Source organism: Polypterus senegalus, chromosome 3 (assembly GCF_016835505.1).
Source record: "Polypterus senegalus isolate Bchr_013 chromosome 3, ASM1683550v1, whole genome shotgun sequence".
In the NCBI taxonomy this organism is placed as follows: Eukaryota; Metazoa; Chordata; class Cladistia; order Polypteriformes; family Polypteridae; genus Polypterus; species Polypterus senegalus.
Window position 1 is genome coordinate 246797241 of NC_053156.1, and position 25949 is coordinate 246823189.

The 25949-nt window shown below is 35.6% G+C and overlaps 1 protein-coding gene across 1 annotated transcript in view; it reads left to right on the top strand.

The window, feature by feature from the left end:
- Nucleotides 1-20869, top strand: part of cpsf3 (cleavage and polyadenylation specific factor 3) — a 29921-nt gene extending 9052 nt beyond the window's left edge. The window contains exons 7-18 of the mRNA XM_039748880.1: nt 1868-2018; nt 2126-2301; nt 3981-4139; nt 7196-7342; nt 8439-8591; nt 12055-12163; nt 12251-12349; nt 13308-13402; nt 15514-15601; nt 19708-19777; nt 19972-20068; nt 20357-20869. Of these exons, the coding sequence (XP_039604814.1) occupies nt 1868-2018; nt 2126-2301; nt 3981-4139; nt 7196-7342; nt 8439-8591; nt 12055-12163; nt 12251-12349; nt 13308-13402; nt 15514-15601; nt 19708-19777; nt 19972-20068; nt 20357-20458 (1446 nt within the window). The 3' untranslated portion in view covers nt 20459-20869. The remainder of the gene's footprint in view (nt 1-1867; nt 2019-2125; nt 2302-3980; nt 4140-7195; nt 7343-8438; nt 8592-12054; nt 12164-12250; nt 12350-13307; nt 13403-15513; nt 15602-19707; nt 19778-19971; nt 20069-20356) is intronic.
- Nucleotides 20870-25949: the final 5080 nt, after the last annotated feature.

The following is a 25949-nucleotide window of genomic DNA, read 5'->3' on the forward strand; positions in this document are numbered from 1 at the left end:
TGTGTGTGAGATTACATAGGTGAGAGTTAAGCTAATGTTTGTATAATATTCTTATTTAATTTTTTAAGTCATTATATCTACCTTCGCTATTCCTCAGCGTTTCTTGATATGAATTTTACTTCCCTATGAAATTCAGAAAAATTGCTTATTGCAGTCACAGTTTTCAGTCCACACAAGTCATCAGTCTTTTAACTTGTTTGTTCTTGACTTTACTTTAGTCTAGTTTATTGTTAAAATTACTCTTCTCTTTTAAGATATGTTCATCTTTTTAGTGATTGTCTGAATCCAATATTTACATGGAGAAAGATTTTGAGAGGTGCAAACACACTATGGTCCACTTATATTTTTTTCTGCAAAATTTTTACCTTTAGGAGTTTGGACACAGAAGAATGTTAGCAGGCAGTTATGTACAGGTTGACATTCAAAAATCCGGCAACCTCCAGACCTGAGGAGTGCCAGATTTTTGAAAATGCCAGATTTTGGATGTGCTGTATATATTTAACAGAAAATGACTACCTTTACAGTCGTTTAAAGAAAGAAAATTAAACACTAAATGAAAAGCAAATGAAATTTTAGTGTTCACCAACTAAGTAAAACAGTTCTAGAGAATTTTAGTTAGCCCTAGGCTCAGGAACAAAACATTTTTGAAACCAATCCAATGTAATATCAGTATGTAACCCAGCCCTTCTTGTTGGCATAGTAATGAACAGGAAACTGTGTCATACTCTTGAAGGCCCTCGGATGTAAACTTTTCCTGATAACGAGCATCTTGCATCAACGGGTACCCAAGGCATTAGAATCGCACATTGCCGTGACGCGATCCTTCAAAGCTTTAAACCCTGATGACGATTCTGTATCCTCAGTTGTTAGAGTTCTTTTTGGCGTACATCTCCAAAACAAGGCAGTCTCGTCAGCATTGTACACTTGTTCAGGACTTAAATGTTCTTCACTAACTGACTTCGCAAATTCATCCACATATGCACTAGCCACATCTTTGTCTTCTAAACGTTTTTCCCCACACACCGCAAGAAACTGTAAGCCATGTCGCGACTTGAAACGATGCAGCCAACCTTCTGAATATTCACACTTGTGTTGCAATCCCAGCTCTTCATGAACCACTTTGGCTTGTTCCTTTAATAAAATCACCAGAACTTTCCACACCTTCACTTACACAAAGATTAAACCATGACTAGAACTTGGTCTAGTTCCGAACTTTTTCCCTCCGTCATTGACTTTCTTACAAATATTTGCTTTTTTGATCCACTGTTAGAAAACAACTTTAATAGTTTTTCTTTGTTGTTTTTAATTTCATACACTGTTGAAGAGCCAATGTCATATGTTTCACAAATGGTTTGCACAGACACGCTGCTATCAAGTTTTTTTTTTTTGCACTTCCACTTTTTCTGCTATCGACAACACACAATGTTTACATTTTACACCACCTCTTTTCTTTGCTGAATCCATAATGGAGCTATACAGCAGCAAATAAATGATAAAATGAGAAGGAATGAGCAGGAATGCCTGTTAGCAGCTGCAACCAACAACTGATTATCAACTACAGCGCCATCAAAACATAAACAGCGCCTCCAGAAAACAGTGTGCGCCAACGCAGTAAATTTGAAAATGCACTCTGAAATCCATGCCGGAAATGTGAAGGAACCGGATTATCGATGGCCGGGTTTTTGAATGTCAACCTGTAATTTGCTAATTAACAAAAATAACTATTTTGTAATTTAGTCAGTGGTGTGAACAAAAATCTCTAGCTAGCATAACCCTCCATGACCAAAATTGGAGACCACTGCTATAAAATGACATGATCAAAGAATTGCTGTTCTAAAAAATTTTTTTTACATTCTTCCGTTTTCAGGAATCCACATATGGAACTCATATTCACGAAAAGAGGGAAGAGAGGGAAGCCAGATTCTGTAACACTGTTCATGACATTGTGAATCGAGAAGGAAGGTGTCTTATTCCTGTGTTTGCCTTGGGAAGAGCCCAGGAGCTTCTCTTAATTTTAGGTGAGTAGAGAGTAAGGAACAAATTTAAAATAAAGTATTTTTCAAGATACATGGGGATATCTTTTTTAAAAACTGTACCGGTTTACTTAATTGTTCTTAATTTACAGATGAATACTGGCAGAACCATCCCGAGCTCCATGACATTCCAATTTATTATGCTTCATCATTGGCAAAGAAGTGCATGGCCGTTTACCAGACCTATGTCAATGCAATGAATGACAAGATTCGTAAGGCCATCAACATTAACAACCCCTTTGTTTTTAAACACATCAGCAACTTGAAAGTAAGTTAAGTGTCCTCTTTATTATGCTGTATACTGTATACCTTACTATTCTACCACTAAATGAGTGGCTAAGTTAATAACAGAATTATTTGCAAAAAAATGTTTTAAGGAGGGTGGCTAAGTCAATTCATTGAATAATAGGTAAGACTGAAGACGTAGGTGTGTTTGAATATGTCATACAACTGGGCATCAAATGTGGTATCATAAGTTATCAGTAAGAGGAAAACTTTAAGAATACATCAGTGTCACAGAAGTCTAAAATAGATGCTTAATGAAAAGAGTATATACTATTGTAGAGACTGGGGTCTGCCAACTGATTCCTCCCTTTCAGTACAACATTGGTACCATAAGAATCCACGTATCTGGTCACTAATGGATTATAGCAGTCAAGGATGCAGCCAAGTCCTGCTAAAGTCAGTGAAAAAATGTATGTGGTATTGCATTAGGCCAGGTAACAGTCTTCTGGTGGGTTGGCAAACATTTTGAAAACTGAAGAATCCCTGTTCTTGTTGATAGATACTAATGGTAAGCCTGAGATGTGATGAAAGCTGCCTTTTTAAGCAAAAGATTTTCAAAGGAAAATCTGCCTTGGCCAGCTGCAGATCTAGTGCTCTTAAATTGTGATCTAACTTTTTCAGGCTTGCTGTGCAATCTGTTACATATGAGAAACGCTGAAGTCAGCACTGACTACCATCCTCATAAAGGGATGATATCCTAATAAAGTGGCCATGCATTGTGTAATACTCTAGTATAATGTCTATAGAATGTATTTCTGTGGCAAATAGTATCTTTGATCATTTTTAAATGGCACATAATAAAAATTTTATTTTGTTACATTACAGTATAGCAGCAATTGTTTTTTGTTAGTCCAGCCTGTATAGAAACAAAGTATAGCAACAGTGCAGTATATACTATAATACAATGTAATAGACACAGATGTCCAAAAAAAATAACTGTGCCACAGGTAGTCTTCTGGTTTAGCACTGAATACTACAACATTGTTTATAAAATGTTAGAGGTAAACAGTTTTGTTTCTGGGCTTCATTGGGTCTTTAACCAATGGGTCGCTTTCTCTGGGGGTCTTGTCATAAATGTTCTGTATCTATGGCAGTGCGATTCCAGTCATGATCTGGGCGATTTCAAGCAGTCACTGTAGAGCCTTTCAGACTACAAAAGATGCTAAACAGGACTGAGATGCAGCTAATCAGAATGTTCCCCTATGTTCATTTGTAGACGTTAGTGAGGATACAGGTGATAAATTGAATTTCTTCAGTAGTATTGTTTCTGTATATTCTGAAATGTGATTATCTTTCTTGATAGCATAAATGTTAACAGTTTAATTGCTTTGACAAAACATTTCCCTTTAAACAAATTCTTGCTTTCATTTTTAGTTAAACTGATATTCTTTGACTTTAATTAATGAACACTTTCTGGTTTATGTGTTGGTTAATGTTTGTGCCAAAAAAACCCGTAAAAACATAAAATTTTTTACTCAGTGTAGCCTTTTAATATGCTGTCTTGAACTAGTAAACAGTAATAATTAGATTCTGTTTGCTTTTGATAAATTTCTTCGTATAAAATTAATATTAAGCATTTTAATTCTTTGTCAAAACATTTCAAGAATAAAAAGTTTTTTGGATATTAACTATGATATATCTTGACACTTTTTTCCTCCACAGAGCATGGATCATTTTGATGATATTGGTCCCAGTGTAGTAATGGCCTCCCCTGGTATGATGCAGAGTGGACTGTCCAGGGAATTGTTTGAAAGTTGGTGTACTGACAAAAGGAATGGTGTCATTATTGCAGGCTACTGTGTTGAAGGAACACTTGCTAAGGTAGGCCTGGACATAATGAGTGACACCAAATTGTCTGTCATAGCTTTGTATACAAAGTATTCCTAGTGGAGTTCACATGTACTGTTTGTTTCTTTGACATTAGATATAGATCACATGTCCTCTATTTCATTATGTATGAATACAGTTGCAGCGTGACTGAATTTTGTAATTTTCTGAACTAGTGGAAAGCTGATTTCATTGATATTGTGCTAAAATGTATTTCTCCTGATACTTGTTGAATTCTTTTACCACCTACTCATTAGCCAAGTTTCCATCCAGTTTTTTGTAACGTTTTGTTATCGACAAGCAGAATATACGTAAAAAAAATGTGTGAAATTTGCTGTCTCCAGCCTGTTTCCATCCAACTGGCTTTTTATCGATAAAATGGTGTGCGTGATGACGTCATCCCCTCCAAAACGAACTGTCGCATAAGTTTTGTTGTATCGCGAAAAAAAATCTGCCCTTGAGCTGTTTCCATACATAATTTTGTGTGTGTCGCAAATTATCTACCTTTTGTTTTCCACGTTACACCCCCTCCACTAAACAAAGAAATTGAGAGATTATTCAGTTTTTTTTTATTTGCCAGCTTACTGTTATTTCAGTTTCACAAATAATTGGAATTGTACATAATATCCGAAGACGACAGCAGAATGAAGCAGTTGCTTGTCTGATAGCCCTAGAGCTCGAAGAAAGTACCCCAGTGCGGGTATGGGAGAGATGACAGAATAAGGCCTTCTGGAAGGAGGTGGTGGGGAGACACTTCACAGAAAATCTCTGGCTGCAATATTTTAGAATGACACGGCCGATGTTTGAGATGTTGTGTGGATTCATCAGTCCTGTCACCGACCACCGGTTCCAACCCAAAAGCGGATTGCCATCGCCCTTTACAAGCTGGCAACCTGCGCCGAGTATAGAGTAGTTGGAGAAACTTTCGGGGTTAGTAAAACTACCATGCATCGATGTGTATATGCTGTGTGCACCGCTATTAAAGAAAAATTAATGCGGCGTTATATCAGACTTCCGACTGTAGCGGAGGCCAATGAAATTGCATATCGCAATTCCTTGGTGCATCTTGTGCCACAGATTTATGGTGCGCTGGATGGCACGCATGTGCCGATTCTTCCCCCGACGGAAGGCTACCACGATTACATTAATCGCAAAGGGTGGCCATCTATTGTTCTCCTGGCCCTTGTTGATGACAGGTGCATGAAACGACATTTGCGTTGGCACTCCTGGAAGTGCCCATGATGCAGCTGTGTTTGCAGCATCGGATCTGTACAGGTGAGCCTACCTTTCAACATCCCTTCTCAGTGCGATAACAACTGAATTAGTACTGTAACCTGCTTCCCTTAAGGTTTTTAATTAAAACTGAAATTTGAATTAATACAAAATAACGACGTTTAATCAAAAAAAACTAAAGTTAATATTAATGAGAGAATTTCTCATATATGCTAAAACATCTGCCATTTAATAATAAGAAAAAAATGTTTAGATAATGAAACACATGGTTTATTAAATATTTTGACTGGCACAGTAAATTACCTTTGCGGTTTTTGTATTATTTAGACATCCTGAGAGACACCCCCAGGCTACAGTTGATGTGGAGGGAGTTCAGGTACCCCTTTTAGTAGCAGGAGACCCAGCCTATCCGCTACTGCATTGGCTCATCACGAGAAATAACGAGTCTCTTCATCAGACCATGCAAACCACTCAGCTATTCTTGTTTTGATTACACGTGATGAAAATGTATCATGTGACACATTTATTTGCGTTAAAACCCTTTTTTCCGACAAAAAGTGTTTCCAATGTAGTTTTTGCGACATCTGAAGTATCGATATGGAATTTATGCGCTAAAGTTAAACGGAAAAATATTATGTCGACATGTACAACATTTTATCGATAATTAGCATTTCCATCAGCTAAAATTTGAAGCGATAAATATTTCTTCGCAAAAACTCCTTGGATGGAAACCTGGTTATTGTTCAATTATTTATCCATCTATTTTGTAACCTGCTTATCCAATGTACAGTTGTGGATTTCTGCTGCAGTGGGCACAATGTAGGAAGTATCCCTGGATCGATTCATTTCTTCTATACTCACTTTAACCCTTTAACTTTTAAAACAAATTTTAATTTACATTAAATTTTACATTAAATCCTCCACAAGTAGTTGTTTCTTTTTTTTTTTTTTTTTGAAGGAATGCAAATTAGTCATTGGAACAGCAGCTCCTTCTACTAGGTATATATTATGCCACATATCATTGGGTAATAAAGTTTGTAACTTCACAATAATCATATATTAAGGATCTTAACAATTTTATTTTCACTTATTATAATGTCACATATCTTGACATGTCAAATTTGTGATGCTAATCATTCAGGAGCTGCACACCTGCCACAATGTTATTAACGGAAACTGACACTTTGTAGATTTCACATGGTAGTAACGCCACGAAATCCATGTAGTAATTACTGGCTATCGTGAAAGAGTATGTTTATTTCCAATTGTTTTTGTTTTGTAAAAAGTAGTAAACTTTATAACCAGAATATCTTGTATTTTCATGTGCAGTGACAAACCAATTATGACTACAGTTGTGTTCACCTATATAAAATGACACAATGAACAAATCTTCATGAAGAAGCTTTCATATATTGTAACATTTAGGAAGTGACATCATTTACAGTTTAATATATTCTTCATTAGTTAATTGTCAATTGACTTTTTTATAGGGTATAAGACTTTTTTGGTTTGTGTTAAGTTTGCTGGTGCACAATAAAACAATTATATATTCCATCTTTTTTTTAATAATGCATATGCAGAATTTGTTACAATATTTGCAAATATCAATACATGTATGGAAGGAATAATAACAGATATTTTTAGTAAGAAATTCAGCAGATGGTATTTCATTTTAACACATTAATAATGTATTTTAAATTGTGATGCAAAGATCCAAGGAGTAGTTCCATATTTTTAAATTGAAAAAATTTGAATGGAGAATGTGTGCTTGCTTAGCCATGAAAGATCTTACTATGTTCTTATTTTGTTTTACATAGCACATAATGTCTGAGCCAGAAGAGATTACTACAATGTCTGGACAGAAGTTACCACTGAAGATGTCTGTTGATTACATTTCGTTTTCAGCCCATACAGATTATCAGCAGACAAGTGAATTCATCCGGGCTCTGAAACCACCACATGTGGTAAGCTTTAAAAAGTGAATTTCACAGAAAACATTTCTCACTGTTGTGTTCTTAACAATGATTTTTGACATTTTTTTCAGTTTTGATGGATGCTAAATAAAAAAAAAAAAGATTACAGTGTTCTCAGTGTACGATTTAATGAGCAAGTGCCTGACATTGAAAACATGACAGCATAAATAAATGAGAATATCTGCAGATTATAAATGGCACTGACAGCTGTATTAATTTATTTTTCTCTGCCTATTCACATAATGAAAGAGAAATTAGCATCTATTTATTTACTACATATTCATGAAGATAAATTTGAACTTGAAGGGTTTTATTGAATGCTGAAGTCTTTGCAGCTTGTTTTTAAACCATGGAAATTTCAGTCCTGGTCATGCCATTACGAAAGTTTTGGATAGTGGGCTTCTAGGCCGTAAAGTGTTAGTAGAATAAAGAAAAGTTAATCTCAGGATCATTTAAGATGCACTGATACTATGCACTACACTGTTCCTTTATTATAAAATAAAAGAAATGTCTTAATGTTTTTGTGGCATGAGAGCACATACTATAATACTTGTTGACTAATCTGTTAAGAAAAGTCTTAGACTCTTATACAGGAAGACGTGTGAATCAATTTTTAAACATTTCCAATTCCAGTTTTATTTAAAAGGGCAAAAAAAATGCAATTTAAGTTCAGAAACTCTTGAGTGTAGGGTAATTAATGTTCACAGTTGGCACTTGGAACAGAAAGTCAAAACACATGGATATAGACAAACAACATAACTGTCTGTCTCCCCCAAACACAATCTCTAAGGCTCTTGAAGACTTATCTAAAAAATGATGTATATTTTACCTGCCATGCCATGTAAATTAAAAACTGTTTTAATGCCTGTAGTAACTGTAGCTTCTGTGAAAGCATCTGTTCACAAAAATAAACATGGTCGATTTACACACATGGATCATATATATTTTTATATTAACTATGACTGTTTATCGACCATCCACACTTAGAAGTAACAGAAGGCAAAAAAAATGTGGGAGAGTTAATGTCACTTTTGTTGTATGCAGTAAATTTTTCATTCTCCTTCTTTGTGTCTCCTTTAATCTCAAGATTCTTGTTCATGGTGAACAGAATGAAATGGCCAGGTTAAAAGCTGCACTTATTCGTGAATATGAAGATAATAATGAAACTCATATTGAAGTCCATAATCCACGCAACACTGAGGCAGTGACTCTTAACTTCAGAGGAGAAAAACTGGCCAAGGTAGGATTTTTCAATAGAACTAAAGTAGAAATGTGGCCATTTTGCATGATATATATAATTCTTTTTTAATCTAAAAATGGTTTAATAATCACAAAACATTTTTTAGGTTAAAGTACATTGAAAAAATAACAAGCTCCAAGATTTTCTTCTTTTTTGATTTTTAATGTGGTTGTCTCAGACATCACTTTTGAGTGACAAATTGGAATTGGTTCCTGTCATGATTTAACTGGGATCTACCCATGGCTTCATTTTATGTAGTTTTTACTATTATTTATATTTTTCTGTTTAATCATCCTTTCATTAATAGTCACTCCTTTAGACTACTTTCAAGCTCAGAAACTTTGATGTTTCCAAGCAGTGCCAATACAGTATGCGGTGTCAATTATTAAAGGAATACTCTACCAAAAAATGACCAACGCTGGACAACAGCAAGCATTATCAAAAATGTCCATTAAAAAAATCTCATATAATCCAATCATATGCTTAGAACATGGAAAACACATGCAGTTTTTGCTAAAATAATGTTAAATAAGTAACTTTGGAAAATGCAAGTACTGTAGTCCATGCACAGGAAACTCCTTTACATGCTTTTGAATTGAAGACAGGACTCTTGATCAATGAATGAGGACTAAATATGTATTAGTCCTTTCTGTACAACATATTTGACACATAGCAAGATGAGCAAAAATTATTTTGTAGTTAGCATTATATGTATTGTTGCAAACTTGCATTTAGCAAAACAATCGTAATTTCTGGAATGGAACTTTAAAATTGAAGCTAAAAGGGTATGAGTATGGCGAGCCACTTTAACATTTAATTTTTCATGCTAATTCTTAGTTTATTTTTGATTGTTAGAGGTTTTGACATTTACAATTTGTTTTGACTATTCAAACTTCTCATTTGATATTCCTGTATTTCAGCTAGTGAAGACTTTTTTCCAGTTACATCTTTATTTTAGAGATGGTTCTAATTAGTTTGAGTAATCTAGATTATATTAAAATTCAATATAATACATTTGAACTTCTAAATTGAACTAGTCAAATTTTAAATTCAAATATTACTTAAATGCCTAATAAATTAGTCTACTGGAAAAGGTCTAATAGCAATGTGTTTGCAAGCCTTTACATTTAATGGCTTATATCAATCAGCCATAAATACGTTCTAATTAGACAAAAATCACATTGTAAATATTGAAAGTCAAAATTATCATAGTCATCGTTTGAACATGAAATGTCACCAACATATGTTTGAGAAATGAATACAGAATTACAGACATGTACAGTACAATATAATATACATTAGGCAGATGTTGACCAGAGACGTCTAAACTGTACTTTGTAATACTGTGTGTACATTTAAGAAACATTTTTGGTTAGATTTTTCTCACTGATTTCATATATGAAATCAGAATTAAGCTAGCATGTCAGGTTTTTGAAATACACATCATTGATGTTTTGACACTTTTGAATATCAATATAATATATCAAGGCGATATCTGGAGTTTGAACTCTGTCCCACCAAAATTGTTTTGATGTGTTTTATTCTGAAAACAAACCAGAAGACGATACCAGAGACATGTTAAAGTATATTTATGCCAATTTACCTCAATATAAAAGTGAGATCAGCATGCTTTTACGCTTGTACTGGACATCTGTCTCTCTTTGGAAGAACCAACAGTAGTAACCCATCATGCTCGGAGTGAATTTTCCCACGATATCAATTTTCCATCACGTTTATATCTTGATGAAATCTTTCCCTATACTCATAGCTGACATCGCCCAAATTTGGTGGAATAAAGTTGAGATGAGAATGTAAAAAATGCATCTTCAGTGACATTCTGGCTCCCATAAGCTGATATGCTTTCAGCAGGTTCTCCACAAGCTCAGCATTATTCTCCGCTCTGTGACTGCCAAGAAAATTCTGGACAACCTGCACGAATACTTCTCATGCTGCTTATTCATTGGGCTTGAGTTTCCTTTTGAACTCATCGTCAGGCGTCAGTTCACGGATTTCAGGAACAACAAAAACACCTTCCTTAATGTTGGCTTCACTTTTTTTGAGACCAAACTTATTTCTTAAATGCTGAAAAGCATCGCCGTTTCTCTCCATTGCCTTGACAAAATTTTCAAAGTAATGATGAATCTAACAAACAAAATGTCCTGAAATGCAATGTTATGTTTAACTTTTTGACTAGTCAGAAACTGAATTGAAAATATTTTAATCAGTGGAAATTAGTGTTTTGAAATTAGTATGTCTTTAACGTGTTTGAAATCAAAAATAATTTTATGTATCTTACATTAAAATTTTGGCCAGTCAAAATAGTAATTTATGTATGTCTAAGTGAAACAATTTAAGTGTTTCAGCTGTATTAATTGTGAATTTTGTTAAAATATCTGTAGTTTACATTCTGATCAGTCAATTGTAGACATTTGTAATTCTCATTTTGAAAAGACAAAAATATATATTGTCAGTATCCCTTTTGAATTTTGTGCATCCGCGTTAAATTTTATGTATCTAAAATGTAATTATGATGAGTCAGTATGCAATTATAACTAGTCAAAGGAAAATATTAAAAGGGAGTGCAACCCTCACATTCTCAAATTGGAGAAAGAAATGTACGAAACACCAGCATCCAATGAAGAGGAAATAGTTCAGGCACAGTGCCTACACGAAAACGTGTAGGCACTGAAAGAAAGCTTCTGTAGTTTACAATGGATGTAAAAAAGACAATATTGGAATGAGGGAGAAAAAAATATGACTCAGAACAACACATATTAAACATTTTTCAGCTGCTTTTGGCTTAATTCATTATAATTTTACTTGCCATTATACAGATGTAAGTTGAAAAATTGACCCCTCCGAAACTTAAAATTAGATTGCAGTGTTGATGTCAGTGCAGGCTTCTTTAAATGTAAACCTGCTTGATTGTCTGCAACAGCTGATGTGACTGAACCACTAGTGTTGTCCTCTGCCCTGCGTGCTTTTGTCATAGTGTTCTTTTATCCACAGTGCTATTGTTGTCTCTTATTGATCTGTTCCTGTAAGGAGATTTCTTTATAGGGACTGTACTATTAATAGTACAGGGATTCTCTCAGAGATTTTATTGACGTTTGTCAAAAATGAAAAGATTTAGCAGCTAGTCAGATGGTTAATACTGCCATATTACTATGCTTAGATGAAATCTTGTAGCCATCAAATTCTGCCAGTTTTGAAGTATGTATAGATTTGACTTTGTAGTAAATACAGTTTTTATTTTAAAGTAATAAGCTATTTTTCATACTTATGTTGTTAAGTAGACAACTAGGAAAATCTGTTCAGTTAATATTTTTTGTTAATAGTAATAACCTTTCTAAGATGTATAAATTTAAATATTTTTAATTTGAAATAAACAGAAAGAAAATGTCTATTTTTTGTGTTTCAAAAGTTACAAGGCTTTTCATACTAATTTGAAATAATTTTTCAGGTCATGGGTTCCTTAGCAGACAAAAAGATTGAGCAAGGTCAGAGAGTTTCAGGAATATTAGTGAAACGAAACTTTAACTACCATATTCTGACACCATCAGATTTATCCAGTAAGTGTCTTTTAAAAGAGCTGTGATCAAACACAGTCAATGTTTCAATTGTGCATTCACCTCAGTAATGTCTATGTATGTCTTTAGAATATACAGATCTGTCTATGAGCACTGTGAAACAAACTCAAGCTGTTCCCTTCACTGCACCATTCTCACTGCTGATGAATCAGTTACTGACTTTGACAGGTTTGTATATAAATACTTATATATTTTATGTTAACCCTTAAACCACCACATACTTGGGGGTTAATGCACCCCTGGATGCCAAATACCTTTTGGTCACTTTTTAAGTAAACCTCACAATTCACAAAGTAAATGTGAAATTTTAATGGAACACATTTTTTTTTTTTGTAATGCAAAGAGTATCACAATTACTGCAACACAGATCATTTTACACACTGCCAATGAACTGTAAAAACTTAAAAAACAAACTACTGCAACAATTTGTTATTATATGTACAAGGTGCAACTGACACCATTGATGAAATTCAGTAAATCACCAAGCCAACTGCGCGTGAACTGGCTGTATGCAAGCACACAGAGGTCAATGCTGATGCTTGCAGGCTCGTCTAGTGCAGCGGCTGAATCCCAGGGACAGTGAGGCCGCAGTGTTGCCAGGAGCTGGCAGTGCTCATGAGCTGGCTGTTCAATGAATATAGGGCACTGACTGATTAGCTCTGGTGTGCTGGTAAATTACTCTGTGAAGCGACTATAGCTGGTTGCGGCGTTCAATGAATGTATGTCACCAAATATGCTCGGCCCCAGCATGCTTGCAAATTGCACTACGACACGACTATAGCCGGTTGCAGCATTCAATGAATTTACATCACCGAATATACTCGGCTCCGGCGTGCTGGCTAATTGCACAGGTAACCAACTTTAGCTGGTTGCTGCGTTCAACTAATGTACTTTGCCAAATATACTTGGCTGTGGCATACTGGCAAATTGCATTGGGAACCGACTATAGCCGGTTCCTGTGGTTTAATTATGTTGGTCAACAGACAGTTATTACAGCTACCTACAACTGAAATGTTTTTACTCCCTGGACTTTTTGTGTTTAATGAGTGCTCAACCTTAAGAATTTTCAAGTTTTTTATCCAATATGCATGCCTTTTTTATGCATGTCTATTTAATGCTATTTCAGGAGATGTTGAAGAACTTGACTGTTTTGACAGAACTGCATTGAAAGTTTTCAAAAATATTACTCTTATTCAAGAATCAGGAATGATTGTATTGGAGGTGAGTTTGAAGACACAACAATCTTTTATATATGAATTGGGCTTGAAACCAGACCACCTTTAATTAGTACATTACCATGCATGTGTGATTGCGGTTTTTATTATGTAAAGTGTGGACTTTAGAGAAACCGCAGGTAACAGATCAGTTGAAGCTTTCATAATAAAATTAGGAGGAGGAATATTGATTGATTCACAGAGCTCTTCCTGTTTCTGTTTCTGAAGAGATGTCAGACATTCAGGGTTTTTGTGTTATTGGAGTTGATGAACTGCATGAAACCAAATTGATTCTGGTTAATGTATGCACATCCTAACACGAATAACCTTAAGATTATTAAAGCAGGATGCTTCAATTGTATTTTTAAAACCTGCTGTTAATGTCTCTTCCTCAGCTGTAACATCATTAATTAAAACCACATGAGCATTTTTAAACATACTTGAAAATCATAAAATATTATCTATTAGAAGAGTTTTCATTTCCCATATAAACATTTAGCAGGCATTGTGGTATATTTGTTAATGAATTAGATACCAAACTCAAGGATGTATTGTATGTTTAGTTCCGTTATCCCTACTGATCCCTGTGAGACTCTGAGTAAGTTACTTAAGCTATCTGTATTTCACCAGAAACAAATATATGTAACTAGTTGTGTCTGTCCTATTAAGTGTCTTGGAATGTTGCTTGCTTCTTTTTCTCTCTTGTCCATCCTGGTTTTTCACAGATTAATTATACTGCAATTGATGACAATTTAATATCTACAATGAAATCTTTTAATTGTTATGCTATTGTAATCTCTGGTTATACTCCACTTATCATAGAGCACATAATAATGGAAAAGTCTAAGAGTTCAGCTCAATCCTGCTAGAAGAAAATGCTCTTGCTTTGTGCAGACACATGCATCTTCAAAGACTGACTTTTTGGTAGGACATTAAACAAAATCTCAGTAGCTGGACCCATATTCACTTAACATTACTGGAGACAATTACTCATTAAAGTAAATATACAACTTAAATTCTTATACTTTCTCCAGTGCATTGTTGTTTTATGTAAATAAATCCTTCTTTAAAAAAGATTATTATCCTATTGGTTCAACAGCTGCTGAGAATCTGATATTGAGACGGTTGATAATTGAAGGGAAGAGTGGTTGCTGTCAGTCATGTATTTATAAGCTTCTTTCTTGAAATATGCAACATTCATTATATGGCACACTCTTGGTATTAAGGTTAGAGATTCATATTGATAATAAAAAAGTGAAGAAAACAAAATTTTCTTTGAGAAGTAAGATGTGACAGGAAAAAAGAATGTGTTTGTTGAGTAAAGTAGAAACATTAGTGTAGAAACATTTCAGAATGTTTACAAGAAAATGCCAGGCTTCCTGATGAAACATAAATTGCTGGATGGATCGGCAACAAGTTTGCCAACCTGTGGAATTTCTTTGATGTATGGTATAATCTATGAATGTCAACTAATTGATATAAGAAAGTTTGGATGATAGAAATATCTCCCTGAATGCAGTGTGTTTTGTAGAGGGGATAGGTCATGAGCAGATATTCATAAGAGAATGTATAGGTTAAGCAGACAGAATTGGGTCTTTATGAAAAGGTAGAGTAGTGAAAAACAGATTAAGAGGATATACATAAAGATTAGACAGTAGTCAAACAGCACACATTTTTAAATTTGACTGATAGTGAAAATTGAAGAAAAAATGAGGAGAGAATATTCAACTGTTTAAATTTACACTGGAATGGGTATAGCCTGGAGACATCAGAGATGGTGAATTTGATCATTCTACAGTCACACGTGTGTTTACATACTCACACCGAGTCAATTAGCGAGTCTGATTAATACCATGGCACCTGTTAAAAAACATAATAACAAGGCTGGTGTTCAAACTAAGTCTTTTGGAGTAATGAGGCAGTAATATTAACTCTAGCTGCCTCCCTAGTAATCACCCTAAAATATTACAAAAAGTTATTTAGATTTTTCAGGTAATTGCTTGTTTTTAGTTGTTAATTTATAATCAGTACTATACTTGGTAATTTTGTACATCTGCTAAGGATACAAAATACTATGTAAAATAATACATTAAAAATGTATCTTTTTTTCCTTCGTAGTGGATTGCAAATCCTTTAAATGACATGTATGCAGATGCAGTGACCACAGTTATTTTGGAAGTTCAGTCCAACCCCAAGGCTCAGAAAGGTAGTATATTTTTTTTACATTTTAATTGTAAAGTATTGCAAAAATGTTATGAATTTTAAGGTGGATTGGAGCAAAGGTGAACATATTGATGAGTTTTGCTAAATCAGGTTTTACTGGTTTACAGTAATTTCCAGTTATAAGAAAACTGTACACATCATGTGACATGTGTGAACATATAAATTCAGTCACTTAATTTTGATTGTGGACATTATGCCTGTCCATGCAAGCACCACTTAAAAAGTAAATCATTGCTTTAGTAGCAATCCCATCAATGCAAAAATGAAGTTTCCCTGTGTCACAAGTGTTCTAGTCTCCCTGAAGGCAGACATATAATATATAGGTCTGGAGACAACCACAAGTGAATTTTGCTTAAATTTGGATGAGAACATTTGCACAGCTCACATTTCTAAACCGACCCAGTGCCTCATAAACAGACCGCTCAAAGTAGGGATGGTGATTTTGAACTGCAAAAATATGAGGTGCTCTCATTAACTTGGTCCCACAAGACAGCAAGCTTCGGTTTACAATGAGCTGTCTACAGTCAAAGTCTCCTAAAAAACCTTATTAGACATATAAATGTGTGCCAAATTTGCAGAGAAAACATTGCATGTTTTAAAAATTAAAAAACCTTTTTTAAAAATCGACAAACTTTCTAGAGCATCAGATTATACATTGACATTTGACGGCATCAATGGATGAGTGGTAAATGTGAACGATATATTGTTAAAGGTGCTGTGTGTGCTGTCTGTTGTTCAGCATTACAGCCACAGTGAAGGAGTTGATGTGAGCTTGAAAATATTGACAGCCATATTCTTGAAAATATGAACTGCAAATTATGTATTTGAAGTAAATGGTGTGTCACAATCCGTAAAAAGAACTGCCTTTAAGAGAGCTGGTAATGAAGAGCCAAAATAGATGCAGATTTCAGCATTCACCTTTTGACTGCATGTCTAAACGAATAACTAAAGAAATGTAACATTACTGTCTAATTGGAAATGTAATCATGCTGTGACGCTGCAGCGTTTTAACGTGTATATTCATAGACCATTAAATTCACTGAAAAAGTTGACTCAGAACACAAGTAAAAACAGCATGACTCAACAAATGTTTATGAAGGGTTAAAGGAGGAAGAAGAGATATAACTGACAAAGCTCACTATGTGTGTTCAGTGGTTCGATGTTGACCATTAATATCATGCACATAAGCCGACATTGACATGGCGAATACCTTCATCAGAGAAGACTGGCAAATTTTGTAGTCCACTGTTGCTGCACATTTAGATATCAGCTATGGATCTGCACATGCCTTAGAACACGATGACTTTGGGTACCATAAAGTTTGTGCAAGATGGCTACTCAAACAGCTTACTGATCTGCACATGCCAACATCCTTCCGTGAATTTCAGAAGGTTTCACTCCCTCTGCCCAAAATAATCTCATAACAGTGTGTTGTTCAACAATGGTGCAATCATGCAGTTGAGCATCCATGTTCATATTACTTTGGGTTCAACTCAACTAATAGGAGAACTCTGCACAATGCATGTTCAAACTATCGATAAGCCATTAAGAGCATGTTGTATTGCATCGGCTTCTATTTGTTGAGGTTATCATTTAATTTTCAGATTGCCCTTGCTTTTTGATTTATCCTTGTAATAAAGTCAACACGTCAACATCTCAAGTTCCAGACCTGCTCCTTGATATCGTATACTAAAATAAACCCTCTCCAATCTTCAAGATTAACCCCTAGACTAAAATGGCCTATAGAATTTGTAATGCATCTCAAGTGGGAACAAGACATCTACAATGCAGAGTAACTCCTGCAGTTTGGTTTCTCTTCAGCTACTGGATGGGATGAAATGTGGCGTGAGCTGTGAAGTGGAAGGAGGAAGGTTTGGCAAAGCTCAAGACAGACACATTTAGCATTACAGCTTGAGTCAGGTTGCCAGGGAAGGAGAAAGGAGTACAGGAGAAGTGGTTTCCTTACGTCCAACTGCCTCAGTTTATTTAACACATTCCATACGTTGTACTCTTTGAGTTTATTTCTTTTTACTTGTTCTCTTTTGTATAATCCTTACTTTTCTTCTGCTTTGAACCTTACTTCTTTATAAAAAATTCTTTCCTTCCTTATTAACATTTCAGATTCTAATGTCTTCTCCTTACCAACAAAGATGTCACTACAGTACATTTACGGGGAGAAAACCAGTGTTTGAACTGGGTACACACCTCAGCTTCTCTTAAGAAGCTTCCAAACAATCATTTGTACCTGCTGTTATTTTGTTCCATTTCATCCACTATAGGAAACAACTTTAAAATTAAAATGTTCCTTAAACCCTAATTTATTGCACGACTAAAAGTGCATCCTCTAAACTTTATTATTGTTTGTAATAAGTTTCAGTACAATGTGAGTCAGTGCTACAACTTTATTGTCTGGCTATGGCAAGAGCAAAAGAAAAAAAAATAGCAGCTTCAACATAAAACTGATGAAAAACTTCAAAAGTAAAGCTTGAGTGAATGACGTTAACATAATAATAGTAACATCTCCCAAAATTATCATTATTCTTACTGATTACCCTTTTCAATTCAAAAGAATAGTTTTCTCTAAAATTGTATTTTGCAGTGACTATCAACAAAATCCAAGGCTAGTCACTAGGAAACGCAAGAATTAATCAGTGGCAGGAATGTTTTGATCATGTGCAGTTGTATGTAGCAAATTCAAGAGTAAGAAGCTCCAGTGACCAAATAACATCAGCCCCTGGATTAAAAAAGGGGTGGTTTGGGACTACAAATATTGTATACAAAAAAAGTACTAAGTTAGTTGCATAGTAATTCTGATACATCTGATTAAGCAGTGGCACTATAACTAAGGCCCATTGTCTTTGGATATTTCTTAGGTAAAGACAGGTAATACAGCTAGTTACAATTAGAAAGCAAAACAATGCAGTTATTGCAATCTCATTTTAGCATAATTTATGTTATCCTCTCTGTGCCTCTTGCATCATGAATGTTTGGGGGCAAAAAATGTTTTAGTATCATCATCGTTTTACTTACTTGAAATATTTATTTGTAAGCTTTACATGAAAAAAATATTGATTTTAGTAATCTAGCATTTTTTTCATTACTTAAAACATACATTCATTTTTTAAATTAGGTAAATAATTATTATAAATAAAGTTGAATATTTATGTCTGGTATAATTGCTGAATGAAATTCAGTGTCTAGAATATATTTTTGCATTGCCCTTTAATTCTTATGTTGTGCATGTACTGTACAGTGCTTTGGAACAAATGCTTCAGTTTCATTTCATTAATATATTCAGTCAGTTAAAAAGGCACAAAGCAGGTGACGCAAATAAACAGCCCAGCATATTGCTATTTGCAAACTTGAGTCTAACACAAAGCAGTATTTTGTAGGCACTCGGTACACTATTTTTCAGTTTGCACTTCACTGTGAACACAATGATTGTTCATCTGCAGTTACCTAAGTTTTAGATTAACCTTTTTTTTTTTCCTGAATCATTTAAAATTGAAATTCACTTTTAAAACCAATTTAAGAAATCCATATGAAGCCTCAGATATACACTTGCATGTTGCTTCATTGATTGTGCTCACACTTATGAGGACCCATATACATCAGCATTTGGTTGAAACCAATTCGAAGTTGTTTCTGTCTGTGACTAGTCTGCTCTCATTGTACCAAAAGCTTATTTACTAGATAGTACAATAAAGCAGTTTACATGAGAAAACCAACTTGAGACACCTCTTATGTGATTGATAGTTAGCGGCTCTAGTTTTACATTGAACTTAAAAAGATTCTTTGTTTGAACTTGATGTTTAATTATGTGTAGTTAAGAATAAGGATTCCCTTTATTCCATGTTTATTTGATACACCTTTGTAAAGTAATTTTAAAATAGCAAGTATAAAATATTAAACATTAATTAAAAATTGTCCTTTTGCATATAATAAATGGTGCCATATGCATGTAGATACAGTGCAAGTTCAAAGTGAAGATGGAAATGGCACATGCGTATAATATATCTCTTACTGAGAAAACAGAAAACATTCATAACTGTATAAACTGCAAGTTAATATTTAATTCCTTAATTGTAGCCCTAACACTTAACAAAGCTGCCACTGTGGATATGGAAGTATATAAGAAGAGGCTAGAGATTATGTTACAGTAAGTACACTATTTACAGTTAACTTTGTAGCTTCATAATTATCTGATTATCATTTTAATAATTTTAGCTGTCCAGATTTTAGCCTTTATATTAAAGTATATTAAAGTGATTTACTTAAATAAGAGGTACTGGCACAGTTTCAACTGAAAGGTGTTTTCACATCACTTACATTATTATTTATTGTATTATTCAGGGACATGTTTGGAGAAGAGTGTGTCAATTTCAAGGATGAAAAAGATCTCTCAGTTACCGTGGATGGAAAAACCGCATATATTTGCCTAGAGACACGAGTGAGTATTTTCTCTTAATGTATGCGTGGGGTAAAAACAAGGAGACGTTGCAGAATCTATATAGGAAATACAGCATTGTTTTATGTGATTTTTTTTAAGGGGTGATACTTTTAAAGTAAACCCTGGTTTAACAAATTTCAATTGAAAATATATATTAATGTTTTACTTTTAAAGGTTTGAAAGTCATTATTTTTTTGCAAGCTACTTACATAAAATGTAGTAGGATATGAGAAACATGTTTGTACATTACTGTCAAACTAATTCTGTCTTCTCTTTTTTTTTTAATAGTCTGTCGATTATGAAGAGGGCAGTGTAGATGATGAGTCACTGAAGGAAATGGTGGAACTGGCAGTGCAGAGGCTTTATGATGCCCTTAACCCTAAACTTTGAAATACAGATTGAAAATCACTGATTGCCTGTGAATAAGAAAGTTATTATTTTTGAGGTTTATCAATTTTCATTAGTGATGTCTGATAACAAATTGCTAATGTGTATGTCTTTCAAGTTGTAAAACATTTTTTCAAGCCGATGCAGTAAAATATTTTATAGAAAAATATGTTTCTCTTTTTAGAGTATATCAGAGACCTCTGGCATAAATGTATGTGACACAATTTTAAAATGTGGTAGAGTTTTGCACATCTGACATAACCTGGACGGTATTTGATCCTTTGTATATACCACATGTTGAGCTGCTTACTTATATCACTAGTGTGTCCAGTTTCTCTACCTACAAGTGAGGATACTGTTTGTTGTACTATTTAAAATAATTGCTTGAAAAAGAAACGGGATGTCTGAATACTAGGATACTGTCTCTATTTCATTCATTCATCCATTCATTTTAATCATGTTTCCATGAACCGCAGTATATCCCAGAAGGAGGAGGGTGAAATCCTCCTAGCACTGTAAGCTAGTCCGTAAAATGGATGCTTTCATTAATCAATTTGGAGTTATAAATCAATTTATTAGCATGTCACTGTCGCAGGACTGATATTCTTTCTCACATAATGTGGAATCCTGTCAGGCCAATCTACTTTGTGGTCCATGTAGTTAAAACTTTCATGTGTTCACAGTACCATAAGGTTCTTTCTTTCACATCGTCATGTATACATCAAACATTAAACTGGACATCAGACAATATACATATAGAAACACCAGCACAGGTGCCCATTCATGTAATAGTTGAGACTGTTGTATTAATGAGCAGCTGCTCAGTAAGCTTATCCATCCATCCATCCATCCTCTTCCACTTATCCGGGGTCAGGTCGCGGGGGCAGCAGCTTAAGCAGAGAGGCCCAGACTTCAGTAAGCTTATGACGTCGGGTAAAAAGTAACCCTGAACCTAGTGATGCGAGTACCAGTGGTCCTGTATCATTTGGTAAAGTGGAGTAGGGAGAAGAATTACTGTGTGTGGTGTGTGTTTGTAATCTGAGCCACCCTCCGTAGTACCCAGTTCAGTAGGTACCAAGGTGAAGTCTGTGAGGATGTACACCACTGTGCACCTATAAAATCTAGGCATAAGTGGAATCATCCCGGCATTCTTCTGACTATAGCTGAGGTGTGATTTTACCCACTTGGGACATCATAGATTTGTGACTCCAAAAAATCTACAACTACTGACAGTCTTCACAACATTCTTGCCACTCTAGATGGTAATGTGGTCATCTCCTGCTTCCTGGAGGTTTTGACTAACTACTTAGTTTATTTAATTAAAAGAGAATATTGTCCTGGCTTCTCTGTAAGTCTTCTAAACATTGTTGGTGATCAGGTCATGTAAGAGCAAGTCAGTGTCAAGTTGGAGTGAGTCTCTGGATATGTCACATTACATGAATGGATTAACAGGATTGTGCTGCCAATGGTTTCCGACTCACTAAGATTATGTAAATGAAGGCTAAGACTAAAAATTGCTGGAAAAGGCATCTAATGTGACACGGCCTTTAGACAGTTTACAGAAATACTTACCTTGGATGGTTATTTTACATCTTCTGGATAGTGTGTCGATGGAAAACCGTCTGCTGTAGAGCTCTAAACATTACTTTTCCAAAAAGTGAAGCAATACATTAAGATATTTAAATGTTCCTGAAGAAAGAAACTAGCATAAAAATAGAGCACTTCCAGTTAAATAAATGAGATCTTTGTACTCATACAGCCAAGTGATTGGTTAAGCAGATATAACAAACAAGTGCTAGTGATCAATGGTGAAATGTACAGGTTGAAACAAAGTGATTAATGGAAACAGAAACAGCTGTGAAGAAGGAATAAACTAGGTTTGGGACAACCAGACAAAAATGGTGAGGTTGTGGTAGATGGGGGCAGTTAAACCTGCAAATCCTACACTATGGCAAAAGCACAAGATATGACGTGGCCATAATGCATCATCATGTCTCTCCCAAGCAGAAATTTCTTGACAGGCAGGTGTTACCAGATGTGCTGCCCAAGTTCTTCTGCAGAAGCACAACTGAAACGCAGTGGTCAAACATGGAAATGAGTGCAGCAAACAAGAAATATAGCAAGCTTCCCTTTTCCAACACCACTGTTGGCACAGAACTGGCACAAACCATTGGAATATCTCAGAAGTATTCTGAAAGTAAACATTCAATGGCTCATTGGCGACTGCAAATAGCAGTGGTGACAAGGGGCATCCTTGTCTAGTACCATGTTCTAGTTTGAAGTAGTCTTAAATAATGTTAATTGAAGCTTCCAGACTGGAATGCAGTAGTTTGATCCATGCACATATGTTCGGGCCAAACCCAAATTTATGCAATGTAGTGAATATATAGTCGCATTCAACCATATTGAATGTTTTTTTCTGCATCCAGAGATAAGATCTCCGAGGTGTTAGACTTTGTGGGTGAATATATTACATTAAACAGGTATTAAAGATTGAAAGCTAAGTGTCTGCCTTTAATAAATCCCATTTTGTATTGTGATATTACTGAAGGAAGCACGTTCTCAATCCTTCTAGCTAGGACTTTGGAGAGTATCTTAACATCATTATTCAGAAGTGAGATTGGTCTGTGTGACGCACATTGTAATAAGTCTTGGGGCTTCATTTCCAAAATCAGATTTTGGTGATTTGATCAAAACTGATTGCCCCTCACTATGAAGAAGTATAAGCAGAGTCTTATCCATCATGCAGTGCAATCGAGGAGACTTAATTCAGCAGCATGACAATGACCTTGAACACACTGCACAAATCATAAAACTATCTGCAGTGACAAGAGGAACATGGAATTCTGAAACAGATGGTGTCATCCCCACAGAGCCCTGTTCTCAACATAAATGTGCCAGTCAGTGATTACCTGCAGAGACAGAAGCAAAAAGCAAGTGAGACAGCTAAAGCCTGCAGTGGAACCGTGGAAAGTTCTACAAACTTGAAACAACCTTCCATACAAGTACCTGCTATTGAACCTTAGAGAACTGGCCAATGTGGTCACACCTAATATTGATTTCATTGAACTTTTTTCTGTTTAATGCATTTTCTAGAATGTTTATTGATTAATTAAAACTATTCATGGCATTACTTTTAAAAGCATTCTTGCTTTACAGTATTTGTTCACATATGCTTCAGATGCCCGTAGGGTCCTGTGTATGTACAGTATGTATTGATGTATCCACTTGACTATATGCATCTAGTTTGTCTTGGTGTCATGCAGTAACTACTATAGATGTGGCTGAAAGTTCCTTTGAAAACGACGCTTGGTCGGTGCAATACTGAAGACGTATCCAAACATCTTTTAGGACTGAACAGTCAAATACCAATGAAATTCACTCAAAAACCTAGGAAGAGTTGGATTGATAGAAGGCAACAAAATTCCAGCAATTTCTTCCTTACACTGGATGTGTTGTTCTCAGAACAATTCTCCCTGATGACGTGCAAACATTTTCATTGGCAAAAAAATGAGAGCCAAACAATGTGCACACCTTGGTACATTTAGCAGATGTGGTGTGACAGTATGGTCCACTGGATGAATTTTCATGTATAATTTTTTTTTTAAATGTTCTCAGACCACTTAAAAATATGGTGTGATTGCCTGTTTTACCACTTCAACAGGTGGTGAAGAAATTGTCTGAGGAAGATTCTGCAGACAAAGTGCTTCTGGCGAATCCTGCCCCTGATGTTGTGCAGAAGCTGCATGTTGATGGTCTCTTACCACAGGGCATGCAATTGTGCAAACAAGTCTTGCCTGGAAAAGACTTTATTGTTGCATCTGGGTCTGAGGACAACCACATCCTCATTAATGATTCTGTTGGACTTGCAACAAATGTTCTTCTAAGAGGAGGTAGTCATTGAGTAATCTTTGAAAGATTTAAAGTTCACCCACAGGATCAGCTCATCTTGCTATTTACAAAGTGTCTAGACAAGAGTACGGTGTACAATAAGCTGCTCCATTATTAAATTTTAGTATACTGTAGTGCATGTCCAGCTAGAGTCCCAGGTCACCCATTCCTCTAAAGTTGTTTCATTTTGTTAGTATAATAGAATTGTGTGGTAGAAGCAACAAAGGAAAAAACCTTTTGCAGCAAGGAGTGAAGACACAAGAACATGTACTGTACAGTATATCAAGAATTAAATAAACCACAGAAACCAGTGGCCACAAGGGGGCATTGCATAACAATGACAGGATCAATTTTCTGTGTAAAGGTACTTTTAGAATCCACAGGCTAAATAACGACTCAATAACCCTCTGTGTCTGAAGTTCTCTGGATTTCAGGAAGGAAACATCATGTTCTTTGGAGAGAAGTTATGTAGTGATGGAATTTGATGAAGGCCTTGCAGTGGTTTCCACATCCTAAATATCCCGCAGAACAGGAGCAGATGGAAGTGCAGTATATTCATGTCGGTGGTCAGATCATTCCTCCACCAAGGGAGTTTGCAGTTAGTAATTGCAAAGGCACTGGTAGGTCAGGGAAGACTTACACTGCTGATGACAGAAGAATCCTCACTATGGTAAAGAAAAAGCCCCAAATTTCTGTCCTTCAGATCAGAAACAGTCTTCAGGAGGCAGATGTGGATGTGCCAAGAGACTACTATATGCAGAAGAATTCATGAATAGAAATACAGAGGCCACACTGCAAGACGCAAACCACTAGTTAGCCACAAAAACAGGATGGCCAGATTGCACTTTGTGAAAAAGGACCTAGAAGTGCCTGGAAAATGGTCCTGTGGATAGACAAGACAAAGATGGACTTGTAACAGAATGACTGCAAAAGCAAAGTGCGGAGACAAAAAGGAACCGCCCAAGATCCAAAGCATACTGCCTCATCTTTTAAACATGGCGCTGAGGGTGTCATGGCTTGGGCATGTATGGCTGCCACAGGTACTGGCACACTATTTTCATTGATGATGTAAATGCTGAAGGCAGTTGCACATTGAATTCTGCGGCATACTGAAACGTCTTATCTGCTCAAGTTCCATCAGATGCCTTCAAACTCACTGGTCGATGATTCATCCTACAAGAAGATAATGATCCCAAACATATTCAGTTAAGGGAACACAGCTAAAAAAAATTTTGAATGGCTACTCCAACTTGCAGGGGAAAACTTGGGGGTTTTCCTTATATTGGCCCATTCCATCTGAACTAGTGTGGTGCTGAGGTGTCACCTATTGCATGGCAGCGCTCGTGTCCTAATCTGGGATCCTGTGGTGCGTGCAGCAAAGTGCTGTATCAACTCATGCTTCTAATATCTCTCTCAAGCCAAGTCACCCGATTTAAATCCAATTGAGCATGTCTTCTTCATTGGCCAAAAAGAACGTAAGGGTACAAACTTTCGATGAGTTGTAATCCACGCTGCTTCGATGGAGACTGAACCACCGAACACCGCCTACAGTTTTTTGGAGTCCGCGTCTCACGTGTGCTGCGCGTGCACGCGCACTACGTCA